This window comes from Papilio polytes, unplaced genomic scaffold, assembly GCF_000836215.1.
Source record: "Papilio polytes unplaced genomic scaffold, Ppol_1.0 DF822845.1, whole genome shotgun sequence".
NCBI lineage: Eukaryota > Metazoa > Arthropoda > Insecta > Lepidoptera > Papilionidae > Papilio > Papilio polytes.
The window spans coordinates 4,120,411-4,134,002 of record NW_013526359.1 but is presented as its reverse complement, the minus strand read 5'-3'; the positions used below and the strand labels follow the sequence as shown (position 1 = coordinate 4,134,002).

The following is a 13,592-nucleotide window of genomic DNA, read 5'->3' as shown; positions in this document are numbered from 1 at the left end:
AGTCGCCAATCCCGACGACCCCAGACCACCGCCTAGGAACACTTTTACTAAACAGAAACCACTCCTAGAAAATAACCAGGATTCCGCCACACAATCTAGTAATACACCCCCCGAAGAGGAGTCTACAGATTCCTCTTTGATGGACGATGAGGGACTTCCTAAGCCAAGGAAGAGACGCATCCATCTCCCGTTTGGGAAGAAAAGCAAGACTCCCGCGTGACAGGAACAGAATGTACGAGATTTATGTCCCTGCCTCGCGCAGTTTACACGCAAACTTTTATTACGTCGGTTATCGTATAAGGGATAATCGGTGAATATCGATATTAAGTTCGCATCGATGTCGACGAATTTATTTTCATTTAAATCAAGCAATCTAATTTTATATTGAAATATTTTTGAATAGAAAGCAATAATTTGATAATACAACGAGATTACCTTCGGTTTAGTTGATTTATTTTACGAATAGATCACTTTTGTCGACGTCGATGTTCGTATCGATATTTTTACATCGGCCATCCCTAATATCGAAACATGATATAGAAAATTGTCGATTACGTCATTTTATTTATTGACTGTATATAAAATGTAAGTAGCTCAAAGTTTTCCTTCAGCCAATGTCTGATATTATTTTTTTCGCACGTTTGTTTTTGCACACCTGTATTTGATTACGCATAATTTAATAAAGGTTTTTATTTTTTTAGTACTTAAAATTTTTATTTAATAGTTGTCAATTTTATCCAATATTAAATCGATTGATATTTCTCCAATTTTATTGAAATCTCAAAGAATGTGAGTTTAGTATGATAGGATATTTTTTATGAATATATTTGGAGAATTATTGTTTTTTGGATTAAATATTCATATATTGAATATAGTATGTTTTATAAAAAAAACTGGTGCGAAAATATTAAACACTAATTTTAAATAAAAGTAACTTTTATGTGGTTTCTATTTTTTCGGAGTGTACGATAAAGTATTGAAATGCAATATTTAGTATTTATCTTTTAATCTTCCTCTGAACTTTTAAATCGTAATGTTTTGTAAGCGATGTATTAACAGTCCGTGAGATTTTACAGCCTGACTTCGTTCAAATCCACTATTAAGAGATTTTGTGTACAATATTTTTTAAATGAAGTAGTAAATAAAAAGATGAATTATCGCAATAATGAAAGTTAAAAAGACAAATGTTTGCTTTTTTTACCTTTATTACATCAGTATTGATGCAGTTTTTGAAAGTCTCCATGTCAAGTGCTAGGAAAATTTTAATATGAATTTGTTTTATAAAATTTTGTATGGTGTGATTTGGTAAATAATTTAATAAATATGAGCAATGATAGATATTTATGTGAATTATTCTATAAATTTACATGTATTTATAGAGTTTATATAATTAACACGTTCCGTGCCACTAAATTTTGTTTCTTATGCCGTATACTTTTTCTGGGCTCTCAGCGAGTCGGCATTGAACGTGTTAGATTTTTCTGCCAAACGTGTAGAAATGGTTGTGTCCTTCGAATGTTAGGATAATTTATTGATCGACGAAATGTTCATTACAAAACACCATATCGCATCATTCCCTATTTTCGTGTATTTATGATAGCGATATAGATTGCCCTTTAGTTGTGTGTTAGAGTAATTTTAAGACAATTTGGTGCTAAATGATCGTCAGACTGAAAACGTAGTGGAACCACTAAATGCTAAGTTCCTTGCAGTTTTATATGACCTAGTATTATTGGACAATACACCAATATACTTTATTACGAATATTGTGGCTTTGTTCCCAATTTTATGTAACTGTATTTTTTTTATGGAATGAAATCAGTGGTACAGCCACATCATGCTCTACAGCTAAGAAATTTTTAATAGAACTTATCGTATAATTATTTTCACATTTACTTAAGTTGGTCGTACTTAAAAACAGTACAATGGGCTGATTTTATTAGTACGTTTTTGCGAAATGTATATTTTAGAGATCTGACCGCTGTGTTATGAAAAGACAGATGTTACTTTGAAATGTTAATAAATTGGTCATCGTATATGTTGTGTATTATTTTGTGCTCCCATTTCGCCATTATTTTATAATAAAACACAATGTTCTCAACAAACATTTATTTAAATAAAAATAATTAGATATTTTTTCTTGAAACAATCTTTTCACATCCAAAGCAATTTTTCATCAACGGACCTCGAGAACCTAAACAAAAAAAAAACTTAATTAAAAATCTACAATAAACAAAAAATCTGTTTTAACCTAAATATGCGCCTCAGTTGGTGATGCATGTTAAAAGAAATCAATCATGTTTCTCAGTAATTTGGTGTATTATGTCATCATTTACAAAGTCCTTATTGAATGCAAATTTAATTCCTAACTAGAAAAATTACAATTTTACAGTACTTTTTAAACATGCCTATAAATAAAGGGAAAACTCACCTTAAAAGACGATTGCAAATTTATTTTGAAAGTCCAACAGGCGAATCGGAAATTTTCAGGTCTGTAAACGAAAAATAAGATTTATCTACTGAAGTTTCCCAAATTTATAATATACTAAATTAAAATGCCTCAGTTGGTGATGCATGTTAAACAAATCAATCATGATTCTCAGTAACTTGGTGTATTATGTCATCATTTAATGGGAATTGTTTAATCATGGGATAAATTTAATACAAAACTAACCTTGGAAAGATTTCCATTAAAAAAGTGCAAATTTTCTTTCTATTCCAAAACATGATTTTTTCTTGACCGTAATCACTGTTTTGGTTAATTTAAAACTGAAAAAGAAAACAAATGGTTACGTATTTAGCATAGATTTAAAATACTAGAAATATTTAAAATACGTACCATTTCAATGCCTTAATTTACTTCAAAGGCCTAACTTAGACCTTGAGACAGCAACTTGCTTGACATCGCCTTAATGATTATTCTTAAACTACATTTACTTAGCTATATATAATTAGATATTATCAGTGAGGTATAAAATTATAAACAAGAAGAATAATTTAATGTTTAAGTTTAATTTTTTAAAAATGTGTACAAATACACGTTCGGGTTGCATTTGCGAAGAGCAACCTCAGAGCATACTCGATGTTACAAGAGAACTTTATCACTAAATATTTATAAGTAGCGACGCTAAATTTAAAAAATTGTGAATGGATTACATCGTAATTAACCATACAGTCTTATAGACAGTTAAAGTCCCAACGTGGCGTTTATAAAACTAAAGAAACCGACCGTTTCAAATGGATACAGAATAGCACCTTCGTATAGCAAAAATAATTATAGAACAAAATACGATTGAAGGCGGAAATTTTCACTTTAACCTAGACAAGGAATGTGACTACGTTTTAATTTTTTTTTCGGAGGATAGAAAAATATATTTGTTTAAAATGTGGACGGCCGGCGTTCGAATGTAGCCAGCAAAGAAACAAAGCATTGATTCGAGGGACTGCGCTGGGCGCGTGTGGGCGCACGAGGGGGTGTGGGCGAGGGCGCGTTGTCTACTGCTGCTTGCACTCGGCGGGCGCGTCTTGCGCCGCCCCCTTGCCCCCCTTCTTGCCGCGGCGGCGAGGCGCGGGCTCCTCGTCGTCGCTCTCTTCAGACGAGCATTCTTCCTCCTCCTGTTCAAATTCACAATTAAATTCACAAAAACGCCATCACTCCGTACATTTCTTCCCGACAAAAAACGTGAATTCTGCAACCATCCGCGCTCCTCGACACAGTAACTAATGCATGCAAACAAGGTAAACGTAAGATGTAAAAAAAATAAAACACACTTGGATAAAAAGCATACAATTTTAATGTCGTCACTGGGACATCATGCCAAAACATTAAGCCATAACCATGTACGTAACACTACAGTAGCAGCCGCAACAGCTGACCATTATGCAGACTTCAATAGAAGATAACATTAAACAAAAATATACAATACATTTAAAAGAAAAACACTTGAAACCGGTTTCACAAAACATTAAAATATAGCCTACATTAGTTTACCGTATTTAGAATAGAGATATTTTTATAAAATTCGAAAACAGACATGTGAAACTAGATCAAATGTTTTAATTTTTCATATATTGTTTTAACAAAATTAAAACGGTCTCATATATGTGATATTTAGAAAAATATATCTTCGTAGCGCAGTGTCGTGTATCGTTAAGGAGACAAGATCACAGTGTTCAGTTATCGACGGATATAAAATGCATTTTGGCACTAGCAGAGATTCGCTGGTTGTCGACGTTGGAATGCAGTCTCAGTAAAACATTTAAATAGCCTTAGAGAACATTAATATCACATGAAATTTCTAGTACACAAACAACGTATGTAAAACTCGTAAACAAAATACACGCTATTACAATTATTTATGTATATAATAAATAGAAACGAGAATTGTATATAACTATTCTAGAAATGCAGTATAGTGTTGAATGTCTAACATGCATTACATAAGGCACCATTTGTTCTCGCTCCGCTCCGCCGCGAGGCTTACTCTAAAACATATTTATCTATTCCTTTGATAAATCATGCATAGAAGTATAAAGTATATAAATGCGAGAAAATCCTAACCTATCTAGCGCAAAAATACTATCAATTTAATAAATTTGACGACGCGTTAACTAACTAGGAAAGAGGAACTCGGTTCCCGACCTGCCTCGGAGTATTATCATAACGCCTAAAGAAAATCCTTTTTGGTACATCGCATTCAGGATATGAACATTGATATGACTTTAGCGGTTTAAAAATCGGCACGATAATTTTGTGTGCATAAATATTCCTCTGAACTTAGGTCAAAGGGGTCTAAGTAGACCTAAGTGGAGGTGGAGGGATAGGCGTGTGGTATCACTAGGGACGGTGGCATCAATCCTCGGCGTCGGAAACCTCCTCCGTGCCGGAATCTTCGTCGGAATAAGAATCCTCCTGAAACCAAATATACCGCTTTTGTTGGTGCAGCCAATGGGGATCCAACCAGACCTTGATATTCACAACACTCGCTGTTATGACGCACCATTACAAACAAATTAAAGAAGAACAATACACAAAAGCATAATTTACCCCAGTTTTTTGTGCAACTTTCCGCCCTGGGCGAGATTTCTACGACGCCCTTTTATCGAGATGATATTAGGGCGTTAACAGGCTAATGCGAAACTAATTTAGCTGACTTTGGTGCCCCTCTGTCGAGTGACTTGAGCCGCCCTGGGCGATAGCCCATCTACGCCCCGCCCTAAAACCGGTTTATTTTTCGTATAATTATTTTTCCTATGAATTACTTGCCCATTTTATTATTTTTAAATATACACGGTCGCGGGAGTTGAATCTGCTTGTATGAAAAAAACGCATACTGTTCTTCTTTTTAATATTCAATGATATTAATAAACACGAATACATTTACCATCGTCTGATTGGATGATTGGGGACAATAAGCTGCAGATATCTACCATGCAGTAAGCCGACGGACTCAACGAGATGGCTGTAGAATTCACTAACATTAAGCAAAACATGCGCGGTATTAAACGCTAGTTAACTTACGACATCATTTACTAATTAATGTTAAATACAATAAAATAGGTATAAAAGTTCAGAGGTGTCCAAATATATCGACGTAAAAATGGTTACTTTTACAAAAGCCATTTAAAATTAAATTATTAGCTTGCGGGCCGCAGTTTGGACACCCCTGTTGCGTATTACTGACTGAGCTTGTATTGTATTACACAAAATTAATTTTTGTTACACTTGCAAAAAACCCTTTTTGCAAATCACTTTTAAATTATTGGTAGTTTGAAACTACATTGCAATAATAGACAATTACTAAACAAACTGAGTGACAACCTCCTCCTAATCTAGTCAACGTGTACCTCCTATCAGCGAGTACAGTACAAGGTCAGTGCAGTATGGGACGTGAGGGAGATCTGGGAGGTGGGGGTGGAGTGGGAGGTGAGGGCCTACCTCCTCCTCGTAGTCGTCGTCGTCATCGTCGAGTCCCTCCCCGGTGTAGATGAGGACGGCGCGGGACACCACGCGCTCGCGGATGTAGTGGCCGATCTCAAAGTCAGCCGTTAACAGGTTCTGGAAACATTATTTTGTTACAGATAAATGGTGTTAATAATAGTAGGGCCCTGGGCGACACTTATAAGACGCCCTGGGCGTCTCTATGCCTCTCTGTTTTGATGTGTTTTTCAACAGGATTATGACTGTAATTTGATAACTAACGCCTCTTTCTGTCCAGCGCCCTGGGCGGTCGCCCAACCATGTGGGGCTAACCAATATCACGCAACATAACATTTTGGGCCATAATTATACAATTCATTAATATGAAAGTATGAAGGTATTGTATTAGAAGCGAATATGGCGGGAACATTTCCTTTCCCCTCTACTTGGAATTAAATACTTTTCATGCGTAGAATAATTAAATTAAATATATTTATTATGGGTGAATGTGAGATATGTAATGTGAGTTTTAGCAAAGTCAATAGGTTCAAAGTCATAAGTGGGCTGCAGTGCTCTTACCCAAACCTATTTTGTTTTGAGCTGTGCTTCATACTATGTTTCGAACGTTAAAAATATTTGTCAGCAATACATTTAAAATATATCCACTTGAAATAGGAAACAACATTTTCACTGGTATCATTACAATAAATGTCAATATAAAATGACAAGCGGAGACGCTTTTTCGTGTTTGAACTATTTGTCAGATAGCACTAGTTAGATTATGTGAAAAATATTTGAACGAAGTGTCAACTATGCTTCTTTAAAATATATTTTGAGACTATAGTCAGCAAGTATACCTGTATATCGGAGTCGGGGTCCTCTGGCACGGCCGGGGGAGAGAAGAAGTTGAAGAAGGAGTCAGCCTGCACCGACTTGGTGACGATGCGCACGGAGCCACGCGACTTGTGCTTCTGCTTCTTCTTTATTGTCTTCACCGTCACGTTCTTGCCCTTCTTCCAGTTTATCTCGCAACCCTGTACATTACAGCATATTAGTATTTATTTGACAAAAGCGAGCGAGCAATGGCATAGTAAGCAAAAGTTTTCCCCGGACCAGGAATATATCCTTCCTATTTGCAGAATATAACATCTTTATACACCTTACAATGCGAATAAGAAGACAACAGAAACACCCCATATCGGTATTTTAATATTCTTGGTTAGACTTGGTTTTTCTCTGTGAATTTATTCTACAGTACCAGTGTGAATTCTAAATAAAGTGAAGCTACAGCGTTTGTGAAGAGTTCAAAATTCCCACATAACATTGTTATTTTATTGAATTCAAACACTATATATGATGATATTAAATGTTTATTCAATTAATAATAGTCAAAACAGATCAACAAGTCAAATATCAAAATACTTGTCTTGTACACATTTATTTATGTATGAACATAAGGAAATTAGGTACCAAGAAATATGGTTAAGATTTCGCTCGCGACTCCATTTGCGTGGAATTAAATAACAAAACAAAGTAGCCTGTGTTTTTCTAACTATGCTCTACATCTAGTTTCATTCAGCCATTTAGGCTACAAACTCTAACAAACATCCATCCATCAAACTTTGGCATTTATAATATTAGTAAGTTAAATTATTTAGAGTATTACCTTGCAAGAGTAGATCTCAGGTCCCTCAAACTCCAAGGGGTTGTCGTCATCAGGTTTGCACTTCATGGAGTACTCCTTTGTGAGGATCGTGTTGGTGAAGAATTCGTTAGGTGCAAAGTGGAACTCCAGAGTGAAGCCAAACGGATCCTCATGCATTTGCACTGCAACCAAACATTTTTTTTAAGACCAGTACATATATACTATTTTCTAACTAAACTATACATATAACAATACTACTTTCTAAACTAACAGAAATAAAACCAATAAAAGAGGCCTCATACTGTTGGAAATGCAGTAATTTTGTAGCAATCTTTTGAAACAAAAGGTATGAGATATTGGTTGCAATTTTACTAATTAGAATCTAAGTTATGTATTTGTGGACCAGTTTGATCTATTCCAGTAATAAAAAAAATATGTATATAGGGAATTTCAAAGTGTTAAAGTATTTATAATTGTATATTTGAAACATACCTCTGATATCTTGCAGGCATTTGATGATGGGTTCATCATGCTCTTGCATCATTTCACTGAGCATGGCCACATTTTTAAATATTGTGTACCAGAAGTCGGGGATGCCCTTTACATTGGGGTCCATTGGGGGTCTGTAACAACATGTTGGAGGTCAATAATTTTCACGGTGGGATTATATAACGCAATAATGTGAATTCCTCAGTTGGTGATGCATGTTAAAAGAAATCAATCATGATTCTCAGTAATTTGGTGTATTATGTCATCATTTACAAATACAGTTCCTAATTAAAAAAATTCTATACTCCTTATGAATAAAATTACAATTTTGTCTTTAAAGACAGATAATGTTCAGTAGATTCAAATTGTAAATGAAAAAAAAATACTACAAACAAATACTACTGCTGTCTCTTCTGTTTGAGATACCAGGACCCTCGGATAAATTTAATGGTTACCGGTTTAAGTGAGTTTCTCTATCACCAAAAATTTACTAATTATAGACTCATATTGAATTTATTTTAGTAAATTAAAAATTAAATTCACTAAGTCCTCTACAGATTCTGAGTCAAAATTAAACATTTAGACAGATTTACCAGAGTTGAGTATGCGTGTGTAATACTTACTCTGCGGGTTTATTCTCGTTGCCCTCCTTCTTGTCCTCGCCCTCCGTGAGGCTGGCGTTCTGCACGGCGCGTGCCAGCTCCTCCTCCTCAGAGTCATCGCGCCAGGGGTTCTGGCATTCCTCGTCCGTCGGCTCGTAATGACCGTTCACTATTTGTGCTCGCTACAAATGTTTTTAAGTCTACATTAATGGTCATCATCTTCCTTCTTAAACTCTATTATGGGGCTAGAGGAATATATTTTGTTACAAATGAATCTAAATTAGCTTCTTTGAATTGAAATTAATTATTTTTTTTATATCTAATGCTGCTGACGATAATATAAGCCAACTGCTTTTATTAGCAAATTGGTTTATATATAATTTTGAACTCTTGAAAGCAATTTGTCATTCCTAAACTAGATGGCATGTATAGACCCAATTAAACCAAATATTCCTTAAGAAGGAAGTGGACAATTTTGTTCAATCAAGCTTTGGAGTTGTAATCCAAAATTTAATAGTCAATTTAAACTAAACTTACAACTATGTGACTCACATCACATGTTAATCATTGTGGAGATCCTAGATTCAATGTTAAATTAACATGGACTACTGGATTGTTGTGTTTGTTAGTTAGTTTTACAACAACAACATTTACATTGAAAACGCGTGAAAAGTAGAAATGTATACCTTTTCGAAGAGTGGTTTATAAAGTTTTTCGTATTTGCACTCGAGGGCGTGCACTTCGCTGTAGAACTTTGCCTCGATGTCGACAAAGTCCTTCTGCAGGGAGCGCAGCGCGCGGATGCGCCGGCGCACGTTAGGCGGCAGCGACGCTAGCGTCTCCGCGTGGATGCGGTTCGTTATCGCAGCTAACATCTCCGTGCGGGTCAGGCCACTGCGCAAAACATTTACAAATATTCAATCTTGCCTCATAGGTATAAGAGATTATAAATGTACATATGACAAACGAGTAACTCTCCTTTACTCTATGCATGCTTCAACCATCAGGACTGTAAAGACACCAGCAAGCTTCTTTAAAATACTATGAGAAATCACAATGTGACTATTAAAGGACTGTAGTGGCAATGTTACTTTAGCAAATGACTTACGCAGTGATGATAGAAAAGATAGTTTTTGGTTACTTTATCCTTAGAAAATAGAAATGTTTACAAACAAGATTAGAGAAATATCCAAGTTACAGGAAGATGTTTAAATGTATGTAGGTCATGTAACTAGTATATCAAGGTTCTCTAAATATATTTTTGTCTAATCGTGAGATCGTAAACGCAACATCACAACGCGGTAATGTATACAAATATATCTGACGTATGTAAACGTAGCTTGTAGTAGAACCAACTGATTTTGATAGTGTAACATTTGAGAACTTATAGTGATGTTTTTGATTACTAAATAATGTCTCTACATGCTTACTAAATTCAGTCAAGAATCTAATTTTAGACTTACTGGAATAAGCAAAAAAATGTATTTGATTTGAAATGACTAACGTCTAGGATACGGACATTCTAGTATTAGACACTGCGAGTAATGATTAGTTTTTTGCGTGACTTCGTTACGCTTAAGCGCGGAATAGAATTCAAGACATCGGTATCGTATGATATGTCAGGGCTATTGTACACCAAGTAGAGCGTGACTCATTGGTCCAATGACCCGTAATCTCGAGAACTCGAGACAGAATCAAGTTCTTATAGCAAAAATCAATTAGGGTGACCACGTGCTTTGATATGAAGTATCAAAAATATGACGACTTCTTTAAATCATGTCTTAATAGACCATAGACTAAGCAATTTTTAAATTGCAATCGACAGACATGAGGTTGCGCGAAGCAGTTTTTTTATTTATTTTTGCAACTAATGCATTAAATGGGCTTTAATTACAGCTTATATCGGTACGCAGGCCAAAAATTTCTTAGTTCATTGCTGTATTCGATACCAAATAATTTTTGATTCATAAATAAAACACGAACGCAACTTATGTCTTATGTCCTTCATGAAAGGAGCATAAACCTTTCTTAAAGTCGGAAACCCGTTGTACATATTTATGAGCTGATCATTTAAAGTCAGGTAGGCTTCGGCTTATACGTACTTGCAATTAATGAAAAAGTAAGACTATCTTTTGCTGAACATTAATGTCCGAGAATAAAGCAATAACTTTTTCATGTTTTCGTTAGTTTAATGCCTGCTCACATTGTGCCAGTAAAGTCGGAACGTTCCGCTGGCCTGGCATGAATTGATTAGACTCACTGGCGCCTGTTAGCGACTATTATGCCAATTGTACGCCAGCGCTGTTTTGAGTGTTACTGTCGAACTGTACTGGCATAACATGAACCAGGCCATTTGCCATAAAATACTTTTTCCATGTATAAAGTCATAAACTTGTAACTAAGACCCATGACTACAAAAAACAACACCGCCTTAAATCGACTACAGTAAACGTAATATCAAACTAAATTTATCTACGTAATAAAAATTGCTTCTTCGTATTCACGTTTACTAGGAAGCGAAAGAAACTAGAGCAAGTATGAGTAACCTTAAGGTATTCAGTGAATCATAGAGATCTTAGAATCTCTAGAAATTAATTTCTTGCGTAAGACATCCGTTGCGTTATTACGAATTCAATTCTTAATGCGTGCGCACACCTTTGACTAAACTATCACACAACTGTTTCGTCGCGCTTTGATTCCTATAACCTTATATGGAGGTGCGCGCGCACACACTCGATTTTTAGTTGTGCAACAATAGTTGAATTAGCGGCGAAACAATCGCATAACAGTTATGTGATAGTTTAGTCAAAGGTGTGCGCCAGCTCTTAAACTAATAGTCACTATTTATCTAATTGACATTTTACCTTACGCAAGTGCAATTTTCGCTAAAATAAAATAGGACATAAAATTCATCAATCGCGATTAATCATTCCGAAAATTCATAATTTAGATGCATCGCGTTTATAAAAGCATGGATAAGACACTTCAGACGAATTCGCACAAACTGCTTAGTAACTTCGGCGCCCTCCCTCGGATGGAGCGATGACCTTGTAAAACGGTCAGATCTCAGACTTGGCTGGATGCGAACAAAAAGGATTACAATAGCCACTATCAAGCTGTGAATAAGCTAGTAGAAAATCTTGGTATAAGTTTTATTTTCGATGCGTTAGACATTAAGGTTACCAAAATGAGTTTGAGGTTACTTTACTGTATGAATTTTTAACGTGACAAAAATGCGGTTTATTATTATAGGGGATGGTTTTTTAGTTAATTTAAGACCTTTGAGCGATATTTTGCGCGCTCTATCTAGAGCGTATCCATATCTATGGATTTTGCGATAAAATGCAATTTTATCTGTAGATGAAAATAATACATGTATTTAGTTTGTTGATGTTTCTCATGCTTTAAAGGTTGTAAAATAATATATAAGACTACTACTATGAGTAACAGATTGTATTAAAATATTGTCAGGTTCTAATGCTAAATTATATAAAATTGTATAAATATTCTACGTTATACAATTTATAGTTTTTAACGGCCTTGTGAGTGGAGCATTTGCCCTCAATTGGCACCGGCATTGGAGTATACACGTGTTTCTTGTCATACAAACGTTTTATATAGAAATATCAACAGTCTCTAGAATCCTGATTTTAAGAGAAATATAATTGATTTTTAAACGTAAAGAAACAAGAAAGAGTTATCATGGCAACAGTTTCAATCTCTTACCTTTGCATCAGGTGTTGGGCAAGTTCGCCGCCGCCAACGATCTCCTCTTCTCCTGACTCCATTTCAGAAGTAGCATCACCAGCACGTTCCACAGTACCCATATTGTATCTAAAAAAAGTATATCTTTTACTTCTTCGCGCCACGTTGGTGGAAGTAGCACACACCGGGTTTGAATAAGGAACTTGACAATTCCTTTTTCTCGAACAAAACGTAATAAAACTATATTTAATTCACTAAATCATCCAAGAATTTCGTCATTCATGGAATAAATCGGATTTTTTCATAAAAACATTATGCGCAGTTGTTCGCAAAATCATTTCGGCAGCAACCACATGGTCGAATAATTTTCTATGGCAAAACGACAGTTTAGATAAATTCACTTATAATTTCGTATTCCTACATATTTGACATAAAAATATAATTGATTTTTAATTTTTAAGATACCTTATTTTAACAGATTTGTGGCAATAGCAACGTACCTCTTAGCCGACAATTGTAAGAAAAGAAAGATGGCGGCGCAATATCAGCAGCGAATGAAATTGAACCACTAAAGTGCCACCAAGCGAAGTTGCAATAAAAACGTTTCCGGACAAGATAAATTGCCATATTAAAAAAGGGGCTAATTTGAAATTTATTTAAAATTACGATTTTTATATTTTATAATAAACTATACTCAAGTTACTTTTAATTAACATACTATCACCAATTATTATCAAACCAACAACCCTTTTACTGTACTAATTGATGAAAGAAAATGTAGTTGTTTTATCACAAAAAATAATATTTTACTTACATTGCTATTTCAATACCACACGGATTCAATATTAATCAACACTCACAAATTGTCGAAAAATCTTTTAGCATTGGTCATTTGTAAACATGTCAGAAATTTCTTTTTAATAACGAATGCAAAGATTATCAAGTAGGATTGTTTCCGGCGTGAAGATGCGGGGATTCTGTAAAAGCACCATGAAAGAACATTTGTTTCAAACCTCAAACATAACTGTAGTAACATTAATATTCACAAAAACTAGAACCCGTGTTGTATCTTGTGTTCAATCTTTTGTTGGGAGAATAGATTAAGTGATACCAAATATTGCTTTGATAGCTTTATCTATATCGTCTTGTATGGCTTAAAGTTCTAGTAACCACGCCAAAATCTAACAAAAATGTCTAATTGTCTTTGTCTATGTCTACTTTGGTGTCAAGC

General features: G+C 34.9%; 2 protein-coding genes and 1 long non-coding RNA gene across 6 annotated transcripts in view; 1 reads left to right on the top strand and 2 right to left on the bottom strand.

Moving 5' to 3' along the window:
* The window catches only part of LOC106105346 (stromal interaction molecule homolog), a 29,646-nt gene extending 27,610 nt beyond the window's left edge, over window positions 1-2,036 (top strand). The window contains exon 14 of the mRNA XM_013285636.1: window positions 3-2,036. Coding sequence (XP_013141090.1) covers window positions 3-220 — 218 coding nt within the window. The 3' untranslated portion in view covers window positions 221-2,036. The remainder of the gene's footprint in view (window positions 1-2) is intronic.
* A 58-nt stretch (window positions 2,037-2,094) lies between these two features.
* LOC106105497 lies at window positions 2,095-2,666 on the bottom strand. Its single transcript, XR_001225740.1, has 2 exons — window positions 2,432-2,666; window positions 2,095-2,194 (listed from the first exon to the last, which is right to left on the bottom strand). It is a non-coding gene; the product is annotated as an uncharacterized LOC106105497 (long non-coding RNA).
* A 326-nt stretch (window positions 2,667-2,992) lies between these two features.
* LOC106105496 (nucleosome assembly protein 1-like 1-B) lies at window positions 2,993-13,198 on the bottom strand. Of its 4 annotated transcripts, none has more exons than XM_013285845.1 (9): window positions 13,176-13,198; window positions 12,383-12,490; window positions 9,343-9,550; window positions 8,678-8,838; window positions 8,058-8,188; window positions 7,587-7,747; window positions 6,778-6,954; window positions 5,939-6,058; window positions 2,993-3,615 (listed from the first exon to the last, which is right to left on the bottom strand). In XM_013285845.1, the coding sequence occupies exons 2-9, from the start codon at window positions 12,481-12,483 to the stop codon at window positions 3,496-3,498; spliced, it is 1,179 nt and encodes a 392-aa protein (XP_013141299.1). In that variant the 5' UTR covers window positions 12,484-12,490; window positions 13,176-13,198; the 3' UTR covers window positions 2,993-3,495. The 4 variants fall into 4 exon arrangements, with proteins under 4 accessions (XP_013141299.1, XP_013141297.1, XP_013141298.1 ...); XM_013285843.1 differs by lacking the exon at window positions 13,176-13,198 and adding an exon at window positions 12,862-12,966; XM_013285844.1 differs by lacking the exon at window positions 13,176-13,198 and adding an exon at window positions 12,827-12,891.
* Window positions 13,199-13,592: the final 394 nt, after the last annotated feature.